The following is a 27,005-nucleotide window of genomic DNA, read 5'->3' as shown; positions in this document are numbered from 1 at the left end:
CTGATTCCCCCGCATGCTGGAACCCCTTCGGGAACTTCCCCTGGCTCTGATGGTGAAATCAGATGCAAGCGCCTCGCCCGACCCTCCAGACTGCCTTTGGACAAGCCCCACACACTCAGCCTCATCTGCACAGCTCTCAGTCTGTCCTTCAGCCTCCTGGTGGGGTCATCCTGAAAGGCCTGGAACTCGTACAGATAGGAGCTTGGGCTAAAACATCCTGTATACCTGGGTTTATGCCTCTTTATGGCTGTGTGACCTTGGGCAAGACTCTTAGCTCCTCTGAGCCTCAGTTCCCTTATCTGTAAATAGAGATAATCACAGTACCTTTCTCAAGATGAAGGCTTACACCTGCAAAACATTCAGAACCGTCCCTGACTCAATAAATGGCAGTGATGTTAGCAACGCTGGCCATTAGCTGGCCAACAACAAGCCAGTTTGTTCTTTAAATCATCTTAGCTTTTCCATCAGTCTCAATGCAAGTGTGTATTTTAATCATTTCCTTTGTGCTCCATGCAAATATATACCTCTTCAGGGGACCCCTGGAAATCCTTCTTTTGCGCTTAGGATCATGTGGCTGGCCTGGGGTTTCAGAGGCTTTGTTGCTGCTCTTCCTCTTATAGGCAGAATGCATTAGAACTGGCAGGGGGACCCACACCTGCATATGCCGTCAGGGATGGACCGGGGATGGAAGAGATTGCTCCGAGATCAACCCCTGCCTGCTGCCCAGTGCTGGCGGCTGCCACCACAATGCGACCTGCTTGTATGTAGGCCCTGGGCAGGTAGGTGTGACGAGGTGGATGGCAAAGAGGAAACACGATTCCTGCAGTGGATTTCCTTTTTTCCTCTAAACACAGAAGTACTCTGGCTAGAACTTACTGCAGCTCTTTAATCATTTGTATCAGTGGGAAGGAGTGAATTGTCACAACACACCTATGACTAGGTACTGTATTTTCTTTTACCTTTTGATCCCATTCACCCTCACCCCACCTCTGGCAGCCACCAGTCTGTTCTCCATACCTATGAGATTGGTTTTGTTTGTTTGATTTTTAGATTCCACAAAAAAGTGAGGTCATGTGGTGTTTGTCTTTTTCTCGCCTGTTTCACTTAGCATAATGTCCTCAAGGTCCATCCTGTGATGTTTGAAATGGCAAGATTTCACTTTCTTTGGCCGAATAGTATTCTAATGTATACATACACCACATATTCTCTATCCATTCATCCGCTGATGGTCAGTTTGGTTGCTTCCATGTCTTTGGCTATTGTAAATAATGCTGCAATGAGCGTAGGGGTGCATATATCCTATCAAGTCAGTGTTTTCATATTTTTCAGGTAAATATCCAGAAGTGGAATTGCTGGAACATATGGTAGTTCTGTCTTTAATTTTTTTGAGGAAACTCCATACTATTTTCCACAGTGACCACACCAATTTGCTTTCATTACGAACAGTGCACAAGGATTCCTTTTCTTCACATCCTCGCCAACACTTTATTATTTCTTGTCTCTTTGATGATAGCCTTTCTGACAGATATGAGATGGGATACCTCATTGTGGTTTTGATTTGCATTTCTCTGATTATCAGTGATGTCGAGCATCTTTTCATGTGCTTATTGGTTATCTGTGTGTCATCTTTGGCAAAACGCCTATTCAGATCGTCTACCCATTTTTTTTAAATAGGGTTGGGTTTTTTTTGTTGTTTTTGTTTTTTTTTTGCTGTTGAGTTATATGAGTTCTTTATATATTTTAGATATTAACCCCTTAACAGATTATGATTTGTAACTATTTTCTCCCATCCCATAAATTTCCTTTTCATTTTATTGTTGCTTTCCTTTGCTATACAGAAGCTTTTTCATTTGATGTAATCCCACTTATTTTTTTTTGCTTTTGCTACCATACAGGTGAGTGAGTGAGTGAGTGAAGTCGTTCAGTCATGTCCGACTCTTTGCAACCCCATGGACTGCGGGTACTATTATATAAAAAAGGAGATTGAGGATGGAGACGTTACATACTTTGCTCATGTTACACAGAAACCAAATTGTGGTGTGAAATTCACACCCAGACAATCTGACTCCAGAGCTTCCCCTCGGTCACCATCCTTGATCACACTCTGTATTTCTCTATGACACTCTACAGTTTGTGATCACTTTCACTTAACCTCATTTAAGGGACATTGAGGCAGAATGAGCTACTTCTTAGGAATTAATTAGCTTCAAGTGAGATGATGACAATTGTATCAGGATTGTAGCCTTGAAAAAGTCCTAATCATAAAAGAACTCACTGCATTCTTATCACTTGCCAAGCATTTGGCCAACAATTCCATTTGTTTTGGACTCACCAGAGTTGCCACATTTCACTTGAGGAAGAAAAACAATTTCTTGGTATCAGTATTAGTTTGCTAAGACTGCTGTCACAAAATATCACTAACTGGATGTCATAGAGCAACGGCATTGTATGGTCTCACAGGAGGCTCGAGGTGCAAGATCATGGTGTCAGCACGTTTGGTTCCCTTTAAGGGCTGTGATGATGAATCTGTTCCATGCCTCTTGGTATTCCTTGGCTTGCATATGCATCACCCTGATCTCTGCCTTCATGTTCACACGACTTTCTCCCTCTGTGCCTGCCTGTGTACAAATCTCCCCTTTCTGTGATGACACCACTCATGCTGGATTAGGGACCCACCTTACTCCAGTGTGACCTCATCTTAACTAGTTCATATTAACAATCCTTTTTCCAGTAAGGTTACATTCTGAGCTGCTGTGAGTCAGAACTTCTACATAAGAGTGAAGAGGGCTGGGGGTGAGGGGGACACAATTCAACCTGTAATAGTATCTGTTCCCTTCTGCTCTATCATCCTTTCTGCAAACAAATTTGAAAAACTTCTAATGCGGGTGATGGAGGAAGAGAAAGGACTTTTTATGGTGTTACATAAAAAATAAAATAGGCCGTATCTAGGATTGCCCTCAGTGATGTTACTAGTTCCCTTGAAATCTTGTAGATATTCCAAATAGGCAAAAGTGCTAATTACCATGAATGTTTATTTTAAAAGACAGACCATGTTGGGGTCAGTATATTAGTCTTGTGGGTGCAGGAAGATGCTACCCCAAGAAAATTAAACACTCTTGTTTATAAGGTCTTACCCTAACTTGTAAAGTTGTATGGATGAGCATATATTTACATATATAGATGAGCATATATTTACATATAAGATACCCAATTTACCTTATAAAGCATACACAGCAAATAATACTTAAACCCTTAAAGATAAAAATTCATAAATAGAGGTTCTGTTTATATCCTCCCACAACTTCGTGGGTCGTCTTGTATCACCCCTAAATGTAACCACTCTCTAGACCAGTCCCTCAGTAAACCTTCTCCAATCAAAAGCTCCTGCTTTCCCACCTCTGTTCTTTTTTCTCTAACACGTGACCTCAGTTTGCATGGACTCCCCACTCTTCCCACCCTCTCTTAAGGTCCATCCCCACCACACTTCCCAGAAGAATCTTCCCAGCTCATCCCGCCTCCTCTGAACAGCAGTGGTCTTCATCACAGAAGCATCTCACGCTCCACTTCATCCATAAGACTTGACAGCATCTCTTGTTTTCCCGTGTTTGTTAGAGATCGAATTCTTCTTACTTACTTGCTATGCTTTTTCTTCCTCTCTTCAGTGAGAGCAGCTTCAGGGTTCATTGCTGGTTCCATAATGGTCACTCAGTACTTCTGTTTGTTGAAATGATTACTTCTTTTTAAATTAAGTTTTTTAACTTCAAAATAATGTTGGAAGATATTTGGGAAAATTAAAATGAAGAGAAAAATTAACACCATTCACAGTGTACCCGCAGTCACCGGGTACTGATGTATTGTATGCCGATGTATTTTTTCCTTCTGGTCTTTTTAACGCAGAGGTTTCTATTTTCCTCTCCATAGTTGCAATCCATTACATTTTTGATTGGTTCCTGTTCTGTACTTAGCACAGACATTTCCCCATTTTATCATACAACGCCTCACTATCATATTTAATAACTGCATGATCAGGGCCGCTGCTTCCTTGTAGTTTGTATGCTATACAAAGTATCCAGCCTATGGGGCAAGCCAGGGCTGAAACCCAGCCTGCACCCTGCTCACCACGGTGTGGACCCTGGTGTGGACCCAAACCTTCCCAGAAGAAGGGAGACATTTTTTTTTTTGCAGGATGAAACTGTCTACCTGCTGAGCCACTTGCCATGTGTTGTTCACGTAGAGATGGACCCTTCCTTACTCAGATCTGCCTGCTCAGAGGGGATGACTGTTCAGAATTACACAATGTGCCTTAAAGACTAGCAGTGGTCTTGTGCATGGATTTTCACCAAGTGGATGCCTCATAACTTCCTTCATTTTCCCTCTTAGGTGAAGGGGCCAACTTTTTCAGTGGAATGTTCTTTAGGGTCTAAGTTCTCTCTGAGACAAATCTCCATATGGTCCCCCTAGGGTAAGGAATTCAAAAAGGAAGTAACAGCCAGCAAGAACCTCCTGTATAGTGCGGGGAACTTTGCTCAGTGTCACGTGGCAGCCTGGATGGGCGGGGAGTTTGGGGGAGAGTGGATCCACGTCCCTGTGGCCGAGTCCCTTTGTTGTCCACCTGAAACTATCACAGCATTGTCAATCAGCTCTACTCCAATACAAAATTAAAAGTTTTAAAGCTGTTTTAAAGGTTTTTTAAAAAGGAAAGTAACGAGGAGCTTTAGACTGGGAAATGTAACATAGAATGCAGAGACCAGTCGCTCTGGACTCAGAAGTGTAACAAAGACATTACTGGTGTTCTCTAAAAGGGCCAAACATCCATGGTTTCCATAGTTGGTTTCTTGGTACTGTGAGAGGGCAAGGTATGAAAGTCTGTTGTTTTCAATCATCTCTTTTACTTTGCTCTTGGAATTACAGAACGAGTGTGAGTGCAAGAAAGGATTTCGAGGCAGTGGGATTGACTGTGAACCAGTAACATCATGCTTAGAACAAACTGAGAAATGTCATCCGCTGGTGAGTTCCTTGATTTTTCTCATTAGTACTTTAAAACAATTACTTGAGAAAGAAAGAAGTTTGGGTTATTTTTTCCCTGGGCCCAGTAATGAACAAAATCTCTCTTACTCCCAAAGGGAGTCCCTAAGCAGAATGTGAGTAATTATTGCAAATTTCCCTCCATTACAAAGCATGGAAGAATCAACACACAATTGCCAGATAAGATTCCCAGCTAAATCTGAATTTCAAATAAATGACAATCCTTCAGGACAAGCATGACCCAAATATTAGATAGGACAGATCTAAACAAAAAAAATCATTCATGGCTTATCTAAAATTCACTCTTGGTATTTTTATTTGCAAATTCTGGCAATTCTAAATCAACAGAATAGTTAAAAGGGTAACTAGATTCCCATTTTGAATGTCATAACAGAATTTAACCCAAATTACTGCTGAAAATGCCCATTCAAGGGTAGGTTGAGCCTTGTGTCTAAATTAGGGAAAAGCAGGCACAGATGTTAGAGCTGGTCATGGTCATGTTTTTAGAGAACATCACTAAGCACCCAGCATTAGAACCGATGAAAACACTTAGTCACAATGCTTTTGGTTGCAAATAAAAGAATCCACAAAAATCAACTTAAGCAAAAAAGGAATTCGTTGGACATACACCCCCAGGGTAGCTCCATAGGCAGGAATTACAAAACTTCCCAAGGGCTTAGAATCAGGATCAAGGCAGCTTCTTCCGTCAATCCTCCAAGACCGTGCAGTTTCTCATTTTGCTATTCCCTGTGCTTTTACTTTCTCTGTGTCTGTCTCTGTCTTGTTCTCTCAAATTTAAGTGCAGTTTTGTGCATCTTGGAATATCCGACTCCCCGTTCTTAAAGGGACATCTACCAGTGATGCCTACTAACCCAACAGCATCCCATGTCCTAATTCTAACTCATAGGATAAAGGATCTGACCAGAAATCTGGACCAGAAAGGTTCCAGCCCAGCTGGGTGCGGGTGTCCACATATGAGCCAGTCAGTGCTTGCCAGGGAGTAGGATGCCATGAGCAGGACTACCAGGCCCAGCCCTAGTATGTGTGGGGAGGTGGGTGATTTTCAAAGAAGAAAAAATGGGAGGAGATGTCCCTAAAGTGTCTGTTACCCAAGAGTCATAAGAGCACATCACAAAGCTGAAGAAACCCCAACAATCTTAATTTAAGGCCGACTAAGCCCTGATCAAACATGAGAGGTTATTGGAACTTCCACTTCATTCCAAGGTGTGGAAGAACGAGCATAGGGTTGCCAGATAAAGTGCAGGACACCTAGTTAAATTTGAATTTCAGATACACAGTGAATTCTTTTCCAGCACAAGCATGCCCCCAAATAGTATATGGGACATACATGTACAAAAGCCTCTTTGTTTATCTGAAATTCACATTGACCGTGTGTCCTGATTTCTGCTCACTAAATCTTGACAGGGATGAAAAGAATCTAATTGTGATTCCATAAGAGCTACACCAAACCTGCAGGAAGGGCTGAGGGCCTGTGGGTTACTTCCAGCAATCTTTCAGCCCTGAATTTCACTGTAGACAGAGCCCAAGTATTCCCAGGTACACCTCAGATCTAATGCTTTACTTAGGAAAGCAGATCATTTCTCTCATCTTCTTTGTATCAGGCAACCTGTCAGCTTACTTCCTCCGGCATCTGGGGTTGTGTTTGCCAAGAGGGCTATGAAGGAGACGGCCTTCTGTGCTATGGAAATGCTGCAGTGGTAAGTCCTCTGAGAGCAACTTCAGGACAGAATCATAAAGACAAAAGTCTTCTAGTTTAAAAGAAAAAGGCAAACATTCTTGGCTAGGATGCCTTTAAAATGCTCTACCAATCATGCGCTCCAGCAGATTCTATCTAAAACAAGCAACTTCTCACAAATGGCGTATGTGCTCTATGGGTCACAAATTTTCTACAAATTAAAGGGAGGGAACTTTATTTGGCACCTTCTGTGTACCAAGGCAGTCTTGACTTCTCTTTCGTGCCATTCTGCCTCTTTCCAGTCCCAGACTTCCCAAACGAGCAAGTAACTGGCACCTGCTGAGTTCCTGGGCAATCCTATCCAGGTTGTAGGCCTTCTATAGGTATCCAGAGCACGCTGTGCTTACCCCTATCTGGGGTATGTGTGTGTGCACCTGTATACACCTTCTATGTACCAGGCATCTTACTAAATCCTTAACATGCATCACAGGCCTCTGGGCTTATGCTGTTATTATGCCCATTTTATTGATGAGGAAACTGAGAGCCTAGGCAAACTTCCCTAAGCTCGCTCAGCTGGGTACATGCAGAGCCCAGCACTCAATCATCAGCATGATCTGTCGATATAGGACACACCCCACTGCACTGTCACCTCTGGAGGGCAGGCCTTCGTCATGCTTCCCACGTCACCCCTACTGTTCATCAAGATCTTTTGAAATGAGAAAGTGAGCTGGTGAATTTCCTCCTCACTCAGGAGTTTGGTTCCTGCGCCTCCTGACCGTGGAACCACTGGGCTCACAGAGCCAGGGCTGAGCCTGCCCTCACGTGCTCCGTGACGGCTGCAGCATCTGACCGTGGCCGCCCGCCTGTCGGGGCCCTTCCCACCCTTCACGGCACCTGCTTCTCCTCTTCATCCCACCAAGCCCGTCTCCTGACACCCACACCGTGGAGCGTGAACCCAGCATTTTGTCTGCACTGGCCATGGCCACACTTGCTAAAATTTTAGAACCCTAACATCTCACTCTCACAATGCTCCTCTCCTCCCAGGGAAAACAAGATCCAGTCCAAGGCCTCCCCCTGGCCCTCCGAGGAGCTCACAGGGCCTCAGCTCAGCTTCCTTCCGACCATTTTCGCTGAGCTGTGGCCTCCCGCTCAACACCAGCGCTGTTCCCCTCCCCCACAGACCCAGCCTTGGGTCTTTCTCCCCTGAGTTCAGTTCCAGCTTGCACCCTCCTCTCCCTGAAGGGATTACCCGAGCATCTCCATTCTTGCATCACTTACTGACCTGGTTTACTTTTTAACCAGGGTTTACCAACTTACTCAATAACCTCAACTGCTTTCAAAAAGTAGTTAAGACAGCTCTGAGATATATTGTCTTCTGGTAAATTTGCACATAGTAATTGTTATTGCCATTTTCGTGGTGGTCAATAGTTTTTAAAATGTTTTCACATACATTAATGCATGTAATGTTCGTGATCCCAGGAGCCAGGTGTCATTATAATCATTATTCAGGCGAGGCTCTTGCTTTCTCAGAGAGGTTAAGTGACTTGCCCAAGATCACACAGCTGGTAAATGGCAGACCCGGGAACTGAACCCAACCTTTTTAAACTCAAAGTCCAGAGCCTTCCTTACTCTATCACACCTTCAAATGACACTAATCTACTAGCTATTCTGGGTTATCTTTTCAAATCTTAAAGTCCCCAAAATAGCTATAAGTTGCATAGGTCGGGGCCATCTTTTCTCTTTCATATCTTACAGCCTCCCTCACTCCAACCTGGAGCTAATTGTGATGGTTCAGTATATATGTTCATTAACAAACCCCATGGTGGTTAAGTTAAAAATAACAGTGGCTAAAACTTACTGTGTCCTCCATGCCAGTCTCTGTGCTAAGCACTTTAAAAACATTAACCTTTCCAATTGCCACATCAGCCCTAACCGTTGGAGTTTTATCATCCCTATTTTACAGCTGGGAACATTGAGGCCCAGAGAGATGAAGTAACTTCCCTAAGGCAGCAACCCCCAACCTTTTTGGCTCCAGGGACCAGTTTCGTGGAAGACAGGTTTTCCACAAATTGGGGATAGAGGGATGGTTTCAGGATAATTCAAGCATGTTACATTTATTTTGCACTTTATTTCTATTATTACTATATCAGCTCCACCTCAGAGAATCAGGCATTAGATTGCAGAGGTTAGGGATCCCTGACCTAAGAAACTATGAAATGGCCTAACCAGAAAGAAAACCCAGGTGGTTAGGTTCCATGTCCCAAGGCCCTGCTCAATGCTGGCTCTGAAAGTGGGCAGTTTACTGAGCTCTGTGACCCTTCCGCTGGGCTGGGTGGCCATGTCCTGACAACCAAAATACAGATTTAGACAAACTTGAGGTTGTTGTTTCATTTGAAGTTTCTGAAATTACTCCTTTACCTTGAACATAGAAGATAATTCGAACCAATAAGCATGAAAGAAACTGCATGGCTCTGGCAACATGGGGATTCATCCAGCCTGGGCATCATTCATGTTGGCCTGGGCAAGGCTGGCAAGGACAATGCCCAAAGATGCCCTGACACGCCTCTCACTGATCCTCATCTGTGTTCTCTCTCCTCTCTCCTCCCTCTCTCGCACGAAATGAATAAGGAATTGTCCTTTCTCTCCGCCGCAGCTGTATTTAACCAGTGGATAAATGTGAGTACCTTTGTTGAAATTAGAATTGGAAATAATATATAATTTTAGAGATATGGACCGCATGTAATAGAAGACTGAAAATGCAGCTGTTGGGGGGAGGGAAGGCAGTCATCTAGAGCAGTGGTTCTCAGCCCTGACTCCACTTTAGAACCATGTGGAACACACGTCTTTCAATAGCCATGCCTAGGCTCCCACCCCCAGATGCTCTGATCTGATTGGGCAGAGGTTTGACCTGGACATCAGTGTATATCAGGAACCTCACAGGTGATTCTAGCATGTAACCAGGGCTAAGTACTTCTAGTCTAGGATAAGCTGGGACGATCGACTTTTCAACCAATCTAAATATATATGTATGGCTTCATTCTTCATTGAAAAAAGGTCTTTTTACAAACTCAATGTAATTCATCATTAGTAATTCACCAAGTTAGATTTGGCATTTATAGCTACAATCCTATCACACTTCATGTGGGTTTTGCCCTCAGCCCAACATGTCCTGAGGAACTGTCTCCTCTCCCTTGGAAAGTTCTAAAACAAAGAATCTGATCTCCAGCATCCCCAGTTGTCTGAATCTCCATCATCTTTGCCCAAGTGGCCCGAGGTGGCAGGTTCAGCAGCCATCGTGACAAGTGTTTAGCCCCATTTAAGAAGACAGGTGCCAAGACACGCAGTGTGTGGTCAGCAGCCACTCCCAGACAGCTTCCTGTTGCTTCCCCGTGGGGTCTTCCCAACTCCCATCACGTGGGAAAGAAGGGCCCTACTGCAGGTGCTGGTTTCCATAGGACCCACCCCACAGGCCTGAATTTGCCCGCGGTGTGCTGGAGCCCACTCATCCCAGCTCGCAAGGGCACAGCTTTCCCAGCCCCTCTGTCAACACTCTCATGATGGGGGCTGCAAATCAGCCACGATGGGAGAAGTTACACCACAGAAGTCAGCAAGCACTGCAAACTGGGGCTTTTGTTTGTTTTTTCTGCAGAGCCAGTTGTTAAATATAAGCCCATCACAGCTTCTACCCAGAACTTTTAATAGCTCCAGGCAAATAGATAAAGTTTGATTTCAGGCCTTCAGTCTTTCTGTCTTGCTGAAACTGTTTCTGGAGTCTTCCTACCATCCTTATTCCAAAGGCATCCAAGCATTCTCAGGGTCTCTGCACACACATGTGTGCACATACACATACACACATGATCCTGTCAAGACTGTTCTCTGCCCCTTTGTTTAGACTAAAGGGTGAATGACTGATAATGATTCAAAGTGTGGCCTGATTAGGAAGATATACCTTTTGTCAAGGCTCACACATTTAAATAAAAGGGATGAGTCTCAGAAGGAATGTGGAGGCATCAGTCAGTAGGTGGGACTGATTTGGGAAAGGAGTCCCTAGGACCTTCCCAGTATCTCTGAAATGATATCACATGGGATATTGGATTTCTGCCAAGGATTAAGTCAGCCCCGTTTGTCCTCTGACATGAGTCAGGCCACTTTCTTTTCCTTCTGGGATTCAGAATGCTTCCCTACAACACCTGCTGTCAACCACCGCAAACCTCACTGTCCTTGTGCCCTCCCGACAAGCCATTGAGGACATGGACCAAGAAGAGAAAGCCTTTTGGTTGACCAAGAGCAACATTCCCGTCCTCATAAAGTAGGTATTATGTATTTTGTTCTTCACGATGTCTTACTTACTAGCATCAATGTGAATGAAGTGCAGTAGAGATGGCCCCCACGGGCCTTCAGATCCATGTAACTGAACATGTTCTAGGACACCCCCCCACCCTGCTCCTTACCCCAGAATGGAAGTAGTCAACATGGCTAACAGCCAACTCTGTGCTAACTGCTTTTACATACAACCTAGTTAATCCTCTCTGTGAAATAGACATTATAATTATTCCCATTTTATAGATGTGGAAACCAAGGCAGAGAGTGATTAAATAACCGACCCCAGAGGCCATGGCCAATAGTTTCAAGGGGAGATTTTCAACCTGGTAGTCTGGGTCCAGAACCTACCCTCTTAACTACTCCCAACACCACTCTCTCAAGCATCAGTACCTCATTTCAGCCCTTATGGACTATTGTTATAGGTACCATACGCTACTGGGCACATACGGAGTGGCTGATCTGCAGGCCCTGTCACCTTCTGACATGCTGGCAACATCTTTGCAGGGCAACTTCCTCCACCTGGAGAAGGCAGATGGGGTAAGAGAGTGCCATATTGGGTCTGTTCAATGAAAACTTGTGATATATGTTCATGTCGTACTTTGAAGTTTTTATGTTATGGAAATTTCCAAACATGAGCAAAAGTAGATGGAGAATAAACCTCCATGGTAGGCATCACCCAGCTTCAACAACTATCAACATATATTAATACACACACACACAGAGTTACTGTATAGCAGGGCTCCTATAAAATGAGGCGCTCTGCCCACTGGTTGGCCACAGGCTCTTCTATTAGACCACAGACTGATCCAGAAAGGCAAATGCTTCCTTTCTTCTGGGTGAAGGCAGTGGAGTTTCACAACTTTGATTTTTATGTGAGGCTAAGAGCTTGTTCTTCCAGATGTTCAAGCTGGTTTTAGAAAAGGCAGAGGAACCAGAGATCAAATTGCCAACATCCGCTGGATCATTGAAAAAGCAAGAGAGTTCCAGAAAAACATCTATTTCTGCTTTATTGACTACGCCAAAGCCTTTGTGTGGATCACAATAAACTGTGGAAAATTCTGAAAGAGATGGGAATACCAGGTCACCTCACCTGCCTCTTGAGAAACCTGTATGCAGGTGAAGAAGCAACAGTTAGAACTGGACATGGAACAACAGACTGGTTCCAAATAGGAAAAAGAGTAGTCAAGGCTGTATAATGTCACCCTACTTATTTAATTTATATGCAGAGTACATCATGAGAAACGCTGGGCTGGAAGAAGCATAAGCTGGAATCCAGATTGCCGGGAGAAATATCAATAACCTCAGATATGCAGATGACACTACCCTTATGGTAGAAAGTGAAGAGGAACTAAAAATCCTCTTGATGAAAGTTAAAGGAGAGTGGAAAAGTTGACTTTAAGCTCAAAATTCAGAAAACTAAAATCATGGCCTCTGGTCCCATCACTTTATGGGAAATAGATGGGGAAACAGTGGAAACACTGTCAGACTTTATTTTTTTTTTTAGGCTCCAAAATCACTGCAGATGGTGATTGCAGCCATGAAATTAAAAGACACTTACTCCTTGGAAGGAAAGTTATGACCAACCTAGATAGCATATTAAAAAGCAGAGACATTACTTTGCCAACAAAGGTCCGTCTAGTCAAGGCTATGGTTTTTCCAGTAGTCATGTATGGATGTGAGAGTTGGACAGTGAAGAAAGCTGAGCACTGAAGACTTGATGCTTTTGAACTGTGGTGTTGGAGAAGACTCTTGGGAGTCCCTTGGACTGCAAGGAGATCCAACCAGTCCATCCTAAAGGAGATCAGTCCTGGATGTTCATTGGTAGGACTGATGTTGAAGCTGAAACTCCAGTACTTTGGCCACCTCGTGTGAAGAGTTGACTCATTGGGAAAGTCCCTAATGCTGGGAGGGATTGGGGACAGGAGGAGAAGGGGACAACAGAGGATGAGATGGCTGGATGGCATCATCGACTCAATGGGTGTGAGTTTGAGTAAACTCTGGGAGTTGGTGATGGACAGGGAGGCCTGGCGTGCTGTGATTTGTGGGGTTGCAAAGAGTCGGACACGACTGAACTGAACTGACTGAAGAACTTGTTATTGGTAACCTACTGATTGAGTCATTAGAGATCACTACAACACTATACTGAGTTAGGGTCAGTCAGTCAGCCTGCAGATGTTGACTGAACACCTACTGTGTGCCAGGAACTGGCCAGCGTGCTGAGACAGGATAGTGCACAGGAAGAGGGAAGCCCTATAGATACTCACCTTCTGGCATTTTCTACAGCATTTCAAGGACTTGGATTAAGTTTTCTGTGAGGAGGTCTGGCTGCCCTGCTGAATGCAGCAGTGATTTAAAGCTCTTTCTATGAACTGCACAAAATGAGGATAGAGGGTCTACTGGGAAGTGAGAACTACCCCATCAGTGGAGTGTGGGCCATGGTCAGAATGCTCTGGAACTGCAGCTCTAAAGCATTTCTGCCTTCCTACCCATCAGCAATGGTGCTATGAAAAGGCTCTATCTATTTAGGTATTACATAAACGTATGTGCTTCATCAGAATAGTCCTTTTAAAAAGCAGAAAAGAGTTACATAGGGTCACATGGTCTCTCTGCATTTTACTACAATAATTCTAGAATCTTACTTGCATATATCAGTCAATGGGTGGTTTTCCACTAGTGTTTAAAATCATTGATTCTCTGAGCAAGCATTAACTGAACATCCACCTTGGGAAGGTTCATCCCAGAATTAGAGGAGGTAACTATCAAAGACACAGTCATAATGAGTTCTTTCTTATGTCTGATTATGCCTGTAATCAAAAGAGAGGTGCAAGGTGGCCAGTGTTATTTGTTTGCTTCAGGACCTCTGCTGACATGCCTAGGATGAGACAAGTCCCCTCGGGATCCAGGGTTCGCAGAAGAATTTCAATCAAGGTGCAGTGGTGGGAGGAGAGGAGAGGAGCCCTGAGAGAGCAGAGGCCCGTTGTGTCCCACTTGGTTGATGCCTACCTGAGTGGGCATTTAGGTTTACTTACCTCTATTCCCCATATATTTCCTATTCTTGTAAAGTCAGTAACTGTCTGCATTATTTTGCTAAGGCTGCTGTAACCAAGAACCACAGACTAGGTGGCTTAGACAACAGAAATTTTTGTCTCACAGTTCTGCAGGCTGGAAGTCCAAGGTCAAGGTGTGGACAGGGTTGGTTCTGTCTAAGGACTGGGAGGTCAGGCTCTCTCCTTGGCTTGTAGTTGGCAGTCCTCATGTTCACATGGTGTTCTGCCTACATAGCTCCTGGGTCCAAATTTCCTCTTCTTATAAGGACACTGGTCACATTGGATTAGGGTCCACCCTAATGACCTCAATGGATATGAACTTGAGCAAATTCCAGGAGATAGTGAGGGCCAGGGGAGCCTGGCATGCTACAGTCCATGGGGTCGCAGAGTCAGACATGACTAAGTGACTGAGCAACCACAACGACCTCATGTTAACTCAGTTACCTGGTATAAAGACCTTGTCTCCAAATAAGGTCACATTCTGAGGCACTGGGCTTTAGGACTCCAACATATGAATTTTGGGGACACAAGTCAACCCACCATGCTATCTACAGTGCTTTTCCAACTGCAGGGTCTGTTTAGTGAGCCTCAGCCAGCGATTTTTTAATGAAGTAGAATGGAGTAGAATCAATCAGATGCCTCCCACATGGCAGAGGAAATTAGTTATTTCATTTCAGTTGTGTGAGAGAGAGAGATATCAAATGACTAACAATTTTAAAATATTTCTAACTGTACGTCATGGTCCAAAAGTGAGAAGGTCACTACTGCTCAAAATGTGGAAAACCTAGAAATCATTCAGTCCCCGGGTGTACTCTGTAGGGACTTACCTTCTCACTGTGGTGCATTTACAGAATATCACCATCGAAGGAGCGTCTGTCATTGATGGTGACAACACAGCCACAAATGGAGTGATACACATCATCAACAAGGTACACATGTGGCATCTTCCTCCGACACATGTGGCATCTCCTCCTTTTATTATTTCTCTTCCTGTACAGTATCTTTGGTGGGGTGGGGGGAGTACTTAGCCTTAATATAAAAGCAACCTGCTTCATTATTTTTATTTTAAAACCATTTAGAGGCTCTACTCATTCAGTAAGACTCAGTTATTCTTTACTTATGCCTGTATCCTGCAGTGGGTTCATATAAAGTGTAGTTGTGTATATCTCTTATTTATGAGACCATCTTACAAGGCACCCAAGAACCTTAATATTAGGAAGTCCATACACCCAGATGGGACATAAGCAAGAACTGGAAGAAAGGCAACTATGTATGTGTCACTGGTCCTCTCCTCTCTGCATTATTATGCCCAAGGGAAAAAAAAAAATGGAAAATGGTAGAAAAGATATTGTGGAATTTTTATTTTCTCTTCAGATGCAATTCAACAGTATTCAAAGGTATGAAATAGAAGAAAAATTAAATGGAAAGTGAGTTTTTAAGCTAGCCTATAATTTTTAGTTACTATGTTAAGAACTTCATTTAAATTTAAAGTTAGAATTTAGGGTATATTGGAAAATTTTGAAAAATAGAAGATTAGAAAAGACAATTAACTAATTTCATTTTAACTAAATTACTCTCATTTGACACTTGTATACTCCCTTTTTTTAATTTCAAGTTACAGAATATGTTAACAGTTTCTGTTCAAAAAAGAGAGGCTTCTTTGTAAGACTTCTGACTGCAATACTTTGCAAAGACCTTGCAAGTCTCTTGTATTAACAAGAGGCATAAAGAAATACATTTTATGAGCAAGTGGTAGGTCACTTGCAGAGAACCATGCTGAGTTTATGGCTTCATTTATCAGAAAGCAACATTACCAAGAGTGTTTTTTTCTCCAATCCTGGCTTTTCAAAGTACTGAAAAAAACACACTTTTTAAAAAAAAAAATCATGAAATTACCTCTTCTTATCATTTTTATTTTTATTTCTGATGAACACAACCCCATTAGTAAAATGACATCCCAACCCATCTCCTATACTGAGCGTTATTATCAAGGGACCAATTCAAAGTCCCACCTCCATGAAAGCCTTCCCTGATCTCTACAACCCATATCACCGAGGTTAACATATTGGCAAGCACGTAAGACCTAGAATCATACAGGATCTGGGTTCAGGCATTCAGCTAACTCTATAACCTTGGGCAAGTTACCTAACCTCTCTGAGCTTCATTTTTCCTCCCTTTGAGGACTGAGCAACACCGTCTCTCTCAATGTCTGCTGCCTAATGAGGCCACAATAAATCTCGGTTTTATTCCCTTTTCCTTCTTCTGAAATCCTGTGGGATTTCTGGTATGGAACTCATTTGACATAACTGCACCCTCTTGTTTGATGGTTCTTTATGGACTAGGTCATGAGCATCATTCTTGTATGATGGCATGTCCTGGATGGGTGGAACTGATCTTTTCTCTGTCCTGCATCAGCATTACCACCTCACCTGGCATGCAGTAAAATTGGAATGATTGACAACCCATTAGGTGCCAGGCATCCTGCCAAGTATCATGCATCACATTTGATTTTTACAACAACCCTAAGAAAGTAGGCACCATTCTCCTCACTTGCCAAATGGGACACATGACGCTCCTATGGCTAAGTAACTGGGTTGAAGAAGAAATTTGTGTGAACACAAAGATTCATGGACGTGTGTCAACTGATCCAAGTTTGCTGCTTAGCCTCTGGGTTGCACTGGCTCCTTGAGGAGCCCCTTTTCTATCTATCCATTGGATACTGTGGTCCCTCTTGTCAGGGCCACCACAAACAGCTATGCAGGCTGTTCCCTGCCTAGAGGGGCCTGGTCTAAGGGTGGAATGGGGCTGAAATCCAACCCACTTCACGCCCCAAGCTATACACCCCTGTTTAGTATTGCAAACTATCAGAGAATGCCTTGTTTCAACTTGAAATGGCCTCAGGATCACATGGGGTTTCCCTGGTGGCTCAGTGGTAAAGAATCCGCCTGCCAATGCAGGAGATGCGAATTTAATCCCTGGGTCAGGAGGTCCTCTGAGGAGGAAATGGCAACTCACTTCAGTATTTTTGCCCGGGAAATCCCATGGACAGAGGAGCCTGGTGGGCTATAGTCCTTGGTGTCCCAAGAACAGGCACGACTTAGCAACTAAACAACAACAATATAATTACATACTGTTGTGACATGAACCAGTATACTGGAGAGCAGGAATCCCTACCAACACAAGCTAACAGAATTTTGGGACTTCCTTTCCCAGGTTCTGGTTCCCCAGAGAGGTCTAACTGGCTCCTTACCAAACCTGCTCACCCGGCTGGACCAGATGCCTGACTATTCCATCTTCCGGGGCTACATCATTGCAAGTACCACGTCCTATGCATGACCCTCTGCTCAGGTTACCTGGGAACAGAAGTCCCTCACGTGCTCCTGTCTGTTTCCATCACAGCAATATAACCTGGCAGCTGCGATCGAGGCTGCTGATGCTTACACGGTGTTTGCTCCAAACAATGATGCCATTGAGAGTTACATCCGGGAGAAGAAGGTCACAACTCTGGTAGGTATTAGCAGTAATAACCCAGGAAATTATTTTCTGGAAATTAAAGCACTTAAAAGTTTTCAGTCGATCCACCATGTCCCATTTCACTCTTTCATCAAAACTACCTTGTCAGAATCCAGTTATTTTAATAGAAACTCAAGCAGAGACTCTCATACCCAAACCTCCCCCAGGCCAGAGCCGCTCATATATTTCATTCATACCCTGGAAGCACACACTCAGATTCATGGACACAAGAATGCAGTCCCCAGGAACCTCGAAGCATCTTCATAGCCACCCCTCCTCCCCTCCCTGACTTCTCCCCTGTCCCCTGCAGCGAGCTGTCAGCACAAGGGACCTAGAGGGAATGGACTGTCTCCATCTTCCTCCCAGTCGCCCCATCTCTGTCTTCCCTAATTCCTAACATCTGGGGATAAACAGTCAAAATTTTTCAAAGGACTTTGTGAAACAATACTGGGTTGGCCAAAAGGTTCGTTTGTGTTTTTCTGTGACATCTTATAGAAAAACTCAAACGAACTTTTGGGCCAACCCAATGAAAAGCTCCAATCCCTTCACTCTCTGGTTCAAAACTCTCGGGTGGCTCTCCATTTCCTCACCAGTGACTAAGTGCAGACTGTCTCCCCAGATACTTACAGCCTCCACAAACTGGTCATAATTACCTTCTATTCAGTGCTGGTACCAGACTCTCCATTTAGAAGGATCCCGGGGTGTCCCACCCCCAACCCCATAGCAAGGAAACAAGTTTAAAGCTCTGATTGCACAGCAAGTGTGCTGTGTTCACTTCTAACTTAATATGGGGTATTGGATGCTAAGGAGACAGGGCTGATACTTGAAGTCCCGCTAAGCCCCTGTTGAGTCCACTGCTCTCTCCCTACCCCTTCTCTGCAGATGCCATGTGGTCTAACAAGAGTGATGTCATATAGACCTAAAGATGGCAAAGGCGTGTTTGGTGTCCTTGCTTCTGTCAACATACACACACACAGAGGAACCCTCCAGGCTCCTCTGTCCATGGGATTTTCCAGGCAAGAATTCTGGAGTGGATTGCCATTTCCTCCTCCAGGGGATTTTCCCCACCCAGGAATCGAACTGGGTCTTCTGCACTGCAGGCAGATTCCTTACCAACTGAGCCAGCAGGGAAGCCCCCGCCACACACACACACACCACTGCCTCAATTAGGAGGGCTGCCCTTCCTCCTTCCTTGCCTTCTGAATCCTCCCCATACACACCGATTCTTCAAGTCAAGTCTCACCTTCCTCAGGAAAGCTGGTTCTGGCCCCTTCAGTTCAGCTTAGTTGCTCAGTCATGTCCAACTCTTTGCAACCCCATGGACTGCAGCACACCAGGCTTCCCTGTCCATCACCAACTCCGGTAGCTTGCTCAAACTCATGTCCATCGAGTTAGTGATGCCATCCGACTATCTCACCCTCTGTCATCCCCTTCTCCTCCCACCTTCAATCGTTTCCAGCATCAGGGTCTTTGCAAATGAGTCAGGTCTTTGCATCAGGTGGCCAAAGTATTTGAGTTTCAGCTTCAGCACAGTCCTTCCAGTGAACACCCAGGACTGATTTCCTTTAGGATGGACTGGTTGGATCTCCATGCAGTCCAAGGGACTCTCAAGAGTCTTCTCCAACACCACAGTTCAAAAACATCAATTCCTCGGTGCTCAGCTTTCCTTATAGTTCAACATTCTGACATTCATACCGGTTCCAAATTGGGAACCAATTGGACCTTTCCCAATTTGGACCAGCTCTGACATTCATACATGACTAGTGAAAAAACCATAGCTTTGATTAGATGGATCTTTGTTGGCAAAGTAATGTTTCTGCTTTTTAATATGTTGTCTAAGTTGGTCATAGCTTTTCTCCCAAGGAGCAAGTGTCTTTTAATTTCATGGCTGCAGTCACAATCTACAGTGATTTTGGAGCCCAAAAAAAATTAAGTCTGTCACTATTTCCATTGTTTCCCCATCTATTTGCCATAAAATGATGGGACTGGATGCCAAGATCTTCATTTTTTGAGTGTTGAGTTTTAAGCCAGCTTTTCCACTCTCCTCTTTCACTTTCGTCAAGAGGCTCTTCAGTTCCTCTTCACTTTCTGCCATAAGGGTGGTGTCATCTGCATATCTGAGATTATTGATATTTCTCCCAGCAGTCTTGATTCCAGCTTGTACTTCATCCAGCCTGGCATATAAGTTAAATAAGCAGGGTGACTATATACAGCCTTGATGTACTCCTTTCCCAATTTGGAACCAGTCTGCGCCTCCATGTCTGGTTCTAACTGTTGCTTCTTGACCTGCATATAGATTTCTCAGGAGGCAGGTCAGGTGGTCTGGTATTCCCTTCTCTTGAAGAGTTTTCCACAGTTTGTTGTGATCTACACAGTCAAAGGCTTTGGCATAGTCAATAAAGCAGAAATGGATGTTTTTCTGGAACTCTTTTTTGATAATCCAACGGATGTTGGCAATTTGATCTCTGGTTCCTCTGCCTCTTTTAGATCTAGTTTGAACATCTGGAAGTTCATGGTTCACATACTGTTGAAGCCTGGCTTGGAGAATTTTGAGCATTACTTTGCTAGCGTGTGAGATGACTGTAATTGTGCAGTAGTCTGAGCATTCTTCGGCATTGCCTTTCTTTGGGATTGGAAAGAAAACTGACCTTTCCCAGTCCTGTGGCCACTGCTGAGTTTTCCAAATTTGCTGGCATGTTGAGTGCAGCACTTTCACAGCATCATCTTTTAGGATTTGAAATAGCTCAACTGGAATTCCATCACCTCCACTAGCTTTGTTCTTAGTGATGCTTCCTAAGGCCCACTTGACTTCACATTCCATGATGTCTGTTGCTAGGTGAGTGGTCACACCATCATGGTTATCTGGGTCGTGAAGATCTTTTTTGTATAGTTTTTCTGTGTATTCTTGCCTCCTCTTCTTAGTATATTCTGCTTCTGTTAGGTCCATGCCAATTCTGTCCTTTATTGAGCCCATCTTTGCATGAAATGTTCCCTTGGTATCTCTAATTTTCTTGAAGAGATCTCTAGTCTTTCCCATTCTATTGTTTTCCTCTACTTTGCATTGATCGCTGAGGAAGGCTTTCTTTTCTCTCCTTGCTATTCTTTGGAACTCTGCATTCAAACGGGTATATCTTTCCTTTTCTCCTATGCCTTTCACTTCTCTTCTTTTCTCAGGTATTTATAAGGCCTTCTTAGACAACCATTTTGCCTTTTTGCATTTCTTTTTCTTGGGGATGGTCTTGATCACCACCTCCTGTACAGTGTCACGAACTTTTGTCCATAGTTCTTCAGGTACTCTATCAGTCTAATCCCTTGAATCTATTTGTCACTCCCACTGTATAATTGTAAGGGATTTGGTTTAGGTCATACCTGAATGGTCTAGTGGTTTTCCCTCCTTTCTTCAATTTAAGTCTGAATTTGGCTATAAGGAGTTCATGATCTAAGCCATAGTCAGTTCCCAGCCTTGACTGTATAGAGCTTCTCCATCTTTGGCTGCAAAGAATATAATCAATCTGATTTTGGTATTGACCATCTGTTGATGTCCATGTGTAGAGTATTCTCTTATGTTGTTGGAAGAGAGGGTGTTTGCTATGACCAGTGAGTTCTCTTGGCAAAACTCTATTAGCCTTTGCCCTGCTTCATTCTGTACTCCGAGGCCAAATTTTCCTGTTACTTCAGGTATCTCTTGACTTCCTACTTTTGCATTCCAGTCCCCTGTGATGAAAAGGACATCTTTTTTGGGTGTTAGTTCTAGAAGGTCTTGTAGGTCTTCATAGAACCATTCAACTTCAGCTTCTTCAGCATTACTGGTTGGAGCATAGACTTGGATTACTGTAATGTTGAATGGTTTGTCTTTGAAACAAACAGAGATCATTCTGTCTTTTTTGAGATTGCACCCAACTACTGTATTTTGGACTCTTTTATTGACTATGAGGCCCTTAGCTGGCCCCTTAGCGGCAGATAATCTCTTCTGCCTCTGAGTTCAGGCCATCTGTACACCCCGCAGCACTTCTACACCTCATGTAAGGAAATGTCTTTGCAGGTGGGTAGGTCTTACTTCTCCAATTAGATGAAAACTCTGGGCATTAGATTTTTGTAACTGGCATGTTGAGTGAGCAGCACTCCTGGAACAGAAGTGGAAGTCATCTTTTCTGTGTCTTCCCAGTCCTCCCCCATCCCTTTGAACCTGTTTAGTGGGGAACATTCATTAACTGCCCTGGGATAAAACCTCATGCAATCTTGCAGAAAGTGTTATCATCACTTTCAGCCACAAACACAATCTCAATTAAGTAAAAATTTTAAAAAAAAATGTTAAAAAACCAGCCCCTTGTAGTTATAACATTTTGAATTGGATTTAAAATTAAGTCTTCTTTCCTCGCTTGCCCCATGCTGGTACTTTGTCCCAACGGGACATTAGAGGAGGGGCCTTGGTCCTTGCACCAACCAGAGTACTTCAGAGTGTGGGGGAGGGGAGGGATAGATTGGGAGTTTGAGATTGACAGGCACTCATAACTGTATTTAAAGTGCCATTCCATTAAAAAGATATTAGCATAGAAAGGTAAAAATTATTACTAAAAAAAAAAAAAATTAGAGTCCATCAGGAGACAGAAACCATACCAGAGGGAATTTAATATTATGAATTGTTTATTGGGTATAAAGCTATATAAATATAATTGAAAGGTAAAATAGAGATAGCATAGAAGCATCTATAACCCCAAAGGCTGGGAGAAGAAAGAAAAGAGGTCAGGACAACTAAAACCTAGAAACATGAAGGGGCCCAGGGAAGCGGTGACTCAGACCTGTGGGGGACGGGGCCTATTCGCCTAGTGGCTCTGATGTTGGAGGAGGGTCCCCAGGGGCCCTAGGAGAGCGCATTGCCAGGCTGGTGCTGGCATCTTGGAGAAGAGGGGGACATGAAAAAACCACGCTGGGAGTCACAGGTCTCTGCCATTCGGATTCAGCTGCCGCTGCAAGCATGATGACATGCAGCTGGGATGACGCCCAGTGAGTGCCCGGGGACTGGTGGGCCTGTGGGCTGACTTTCCCTTCTGTGTGTCGTCCAGGAGGAAGACATACTGAGGTATCATGTGGTCTTAGAGGAGAAGCTGCTGAAGAATGACCTGCACAATGGCATGCACCGGGAGACCATGCTGGGCTTCTCCTACCTCCTCGGTTTCTTCCTCCACGATGACCAGGTGCGATCCTTCCCCTGAAAACCCAGCAATGGGTGTCCTGGGTCCATCATCCACCATCATTTCTGCATTGCATAATCTTCACCAGCACTTCCTCAGCCTTATCCACAGCAGACAGCTGTCTGTGTTCCACCGTAAAGTAATGACTGGGCCAGACTGGGAAGCCCCCCCTTGTCCACCCCATCACCAGCCCTCAGACCATCAGTGTGGCCCTGACTGGTCATGGGATTGAATCCCAGCAGTCACAGGGCCCTTCAGTTCTGCTTCCTGATAACAGACAGTCCCCAAGCCACCTCCAAGGTGGCGGGGAACCTGGCAGCCAAACGTAACCCCCCGTAAGTGGCATGGCCCCAGGGTGTAAGGAGCCAACTGAAGTGTGAAGGAAGGATCCAGCAGCAAATGAATGAACAATATTACCACTGCTTGTTCATACAGACTGCAGACCTAGGGCCAACTGCCCCCACCCCAGTATCCCAGTATTAATCTCACACAACCTCTAAGCACTTAAAGTGTTTAGAATTTGTAAAAAGAATTTAGACTAAATACATATTTTAAACATTTCAGTATGCAATTCTATGTACCTATGTCAAACAGCCAGTGGAACAATCAATCTAAAAATTCAATAAGAAATTCACTATGTGACTCTGGTATAAATTCTCACAGGAAAAGTTAATGAAAGCTAATGATTATTTAGGAGAAACTAAGCTCTATATTATACAGATGGCTAACAAACACATGAAAAGATGCTCAACATCACTCATTATTAGAGAAATGCAAATCAAAACCACAATGAGGTACCATTACACGCCAGTCAGGATGGCTGCTATCCAAAAGTCTACAAGCAATAAATGCTGGAGAGGGTGTGGAGAAAAGGGAACCCTCTTACACTGTTGGTGGGAATGCAAACTAGTACAGCTGCTATGGAAAACAGTGTGGAGATTTCTTAAAAAACTGGAAATAGAACTGCCATATGACCCAGCAATCCCACTTCTGGGCATACACACTGAGGAAACCAGATCTGAAAGAGACACGTGCACCCCAATGTTCATCGCAGCACTGTTTATAATAGCCAGGACATGGAAGCAACCTAGATGCCCATCAGCAGATGAATGGATAAGGAAGCTGTGGTACATATACACCATGGAATATTACTCAGCCATTAAAAAGAATTCATTTGAATCAGTCCTAATGAGATGGATGAAACTGGAGCCCATTATACAGAGTGAAGTAAGCCAGAAAGATAAAGAACATTACAGCATACTAACACATATATATGGAATTTAGAAAGATGGTAATGATAACCCTATATGCAAAACAGAAAAAGAGACACAGAAATACAGAACAGACTTTTGAACTCTGTGGGAGAATGTGAGGGTGGGATATTTCAAAAGAACAGCATGTATACTATCTATGGTGAAACAGATCACCAGCCCAGGTGGGATGCATGAGACAAGTGCTCGGGCCTGGTGCACTGGGAAGACCCAGAGGAATCGGGTGGAGAGGGAGGTGGGAGGGGGGATCGGGATGGGGAATACGTGTAAATCCATGGCTGATTCATATCAATGTATGACAAAACCCACCGAAATGTTGTGAAGTAATTAGCCTCCAACTAATATAAAAAAAATAAATTAAAAAAAAAAAAAAAGTCAAATGAAAAAAAAAAAGCCTATGTCAGGTAGACATATTGCAAACATTACCTCCAAATCCATGGCTTATTTTTTCATTTTACTCAAAAATGTCTTTTGAAGATCAGAAGTTTCTATTTTAATAAGATCTGCTTTATCATTTAAAATAAAATAAAATAAAATGATGAAAATTTAATCCCAAATTTTTAAGCGGTAATATTGTTCCCTATAAAAAAGCACATTTTTTTTTAAAAAGCACAATTTTGAAAACAATATTCTCAGTGTTATCATCATTGTGTGTAGTTTCTTTTTCTTTTTTTTTTTTTTAACATGCTCAGGTTTTTTTTTTTTTTCTTTTTAAAGTCTTTCTGGTTTTTCATTACTTAGAAAATAATCTAATGCCGAATATTTCCCTCTGATGCCTATAAATAATCTTACCTATTGTATAATAATTTTTGAGGAGATCCTTTTAAAAACGTTTTCTTTTTTTTTCCAGGTAAGGCAATTTTTGTTGATAAGGACCTTATATTTTTGTTTTTATCTTTGTTATCTTTTATTCATCATGTAGAAATGAATATTCTGGTTAGTTCAATCAGTTTTGATTCTGTCATGTTTATTTTCCACGTGTTTGAAAAGTCTTTGATCTAGAGCTTGTTTTCCTTTTACAATAGAGGCTTTCTCTCTTAAATATTCTTTCTATCTTACAATAGAGGTTTTGCTTTTATTGATAACTCATTCACTCTCAGGACAACAGAGATGTGGGAAAATGCTGTCTAAATGAAGAGACTTGTATTCAGATCAAAATTCTAATGCAACTTGTAATTCTTCAAGTATATCTCATAAGAAAAATGATTCAGATTTTTTTATGCCAAATCAACAGTATTACAACATCAGAAATTCTGACATTTTGATATTTTAAATCAGCTCAGCCTCTTGGAATTCTGCAGATTTGTTTTGTGATCACCATTTGACACCACAAGTGAGACCCCTGCTGCTTCTCCAAACCTACACAGGCCCTGGACCACTTCTGTGGACCTCAGTCATGATTCAGCCCAACATCCCATGAAAATTCACCTGACTCCAAGTAAATCGTCAGGGACTTTAGTATTCAGTGGAAGTTCAAATTTAAACACTTAATAGAGTCACTTCAATCTTGATGCTTTGGGGAGTTTGGGAGATGTTAATCATTTTTAAATGCTCGTTAGATATGAAGTTGACATCTGTTTAGTACAACAAAGAATTCCCTCTTCTCGCAACCTCAGTCCTGCTACACCTATACACACACACATATGAAAAGAAAGTCGCACAGTCATGTCTGACTCTTTGCGATTATTGGACTGCAGCCTGTCCCACTCCTCTGTCCATAGAATTCTCCAGGCAAGAGTACTAGAGTGGGTTGCCATTTCCTTCTCCAGGGGATCTTCCCGACTCGGGGATCAAACTCAGGTCTTCCGCATTGCAGGCAGATTCTTTGCCAGCTGAGCCACAAGGGAAGCCCATGTGACCCCTCCCCCAGTTTTTCAAACAACCATTTGTTTTCAGTTATATTAGTTATACTCAGGAATGAATTAATGGCTTTACTTATTTTGTACTAAACAATCATTAAGATCTCCTTCCATTAAAAAAAAAAATCAAAACCAAACGAGTTATAACTCAAAGTTGAATTTAAGTTAGAGATTTAGTTCCCATGTCTTACACACTTGCTGACATACTAGGCAAAGACAGTACAGAGACAGTACCTCGTGCTGAGAACACCAGCGCAGCCCCAAGGAAGGCAGGATACGGTTAATCAGACCTCTGAGCAGTCTCCACAGCCTAGAAGGTGATCTGTCTGGTAGAACGCATTTTTGCAAACTCTAAAACACTCAAATATTATTTTTATTCTTATATAACGGTCATTTAGTCTTACTGAGGGGTGCTTGCAAATTAACCAGGAAGCAGAGATATGCTAAAAGGATACTAAGTTTCATTCTCTATGTCTTGGCTGTGGAAGGCATCCACACCTCTGGGACCACCAATAACTAGCATGGCTGAGCACATCCTGGGAGACATATTATCAATGGCACTAACATAGTGATCATGATTCAGAATTTTTTGAACAGTAAAAACCGATCATTTGGATGTTGGAGAGAAAACTTAGAGATTATCAGGAGCAACCTCTTCTTTTTACAAAGGAGGAAATTGAGGTTCAAAGAGGAAAAGCAACTGGCCCAAGGTCACACAGATGGAAGGTACCAGGTGCAGAACTGTCACTCAGACTCCCCTCTCCCAGGGCAGAGCTGTCTCCAGGACAGGGTGTTATACCTGCCAGGTGAATATTGCAGTATCTCCTAGGCTAGCGTCATGCTGACATCCTCCAATCCCTATCATCCTTATTTCCCTTAAAATCACTGTAGTAGAAACTGACAGTTAACCTTCCTGTTCACAGCTTTATGTAAACGAGGCTCCGATAAACTACACCAATGTCGCCACTGACAAGGGAGTGATCCATGGATTGGGGAAAGTGCTGGAAATTCAGAAGAATAGATGTGATATTAATGACACTACTATCGTACGAGTAAGTTCTATCCAAGACCAACAATGT

At 43.2% G+C, this 27,005-nt stretch overlaps 1 protein-coding gene across 1 annotated transcript in view; it reads left to right on the top strand.

Moving 5' to 3' along the window:
- Nucleotides 1-27,005, top strand: part of STAB2 (stabilin 2) — a 167,679-nt gene that overhangs the window by 74,464 nt on the left and 66,210 nt on the right. Inside the window, exons 25-35 of the mRNA XM_061125502.1 lie at nucleotides 621-779; nucleotides 4,912-5,007; nucleotides 6,648-6,743; nucleotides 9,350-9,397; nucleotides 10,894-11,030; nucleotides 11,467-11,581; nucleotides 14,943-15,020; nucleotides 17,305-17,403; nucleotides 17,491-17,598; nucleotides 22,668-22,799; nucleotides 26,850-26,978. Of these exons, the coding sequence (XP_060981485.1) occupies nucleotides 621-779; nucleotides 4,912-5,007; nucleotides 6,648-6,743; nucleotides 9,350-9,397; nucleotides 10,894-11,030; nucleotides 11,467-11,581; nucleotides 14,943-15,020; nucleotides 17,305-17,403; nucleotides 17,491-17,598; nucleotides 22,668-22,799; nucleotides 26,850-26,978 (1,197 nt within the window). The remainder of the gene's footprint in view (nucleotides 1-620; nucleotides 780-4,911; nucleotides 5,008-6,647; nucleotides 6,744-9,349; nucleotides 9,398-10,893; nucleotides 11,031-11,466; nucleotides 11,582-14,942; nucleotides 15,021-17,304; nucleotides 17,404-17,490; nucleotides 17,599-22,667; nucleotides 22,800-26,849; nucleotides 26,979-27,005) is intronic.

The sequence above is a fragment of the Dama dama genome, chromosome 22, assembly GCF_033118175.1.
Source record: "Dama dama isolate Ldn47 chromosome 22, ASM3311817v1, whole genome shotgun sequence".
NCBI lineage: Eukaryota > Metazoa > Chordata > Mammalia > Artiodactyla > Cervidae > Dama > Dama dama.
Note: the sequence above shows the minus strand (reverse complement) of the source record. Positions and strands in the feature narration are given on the sequence as shown.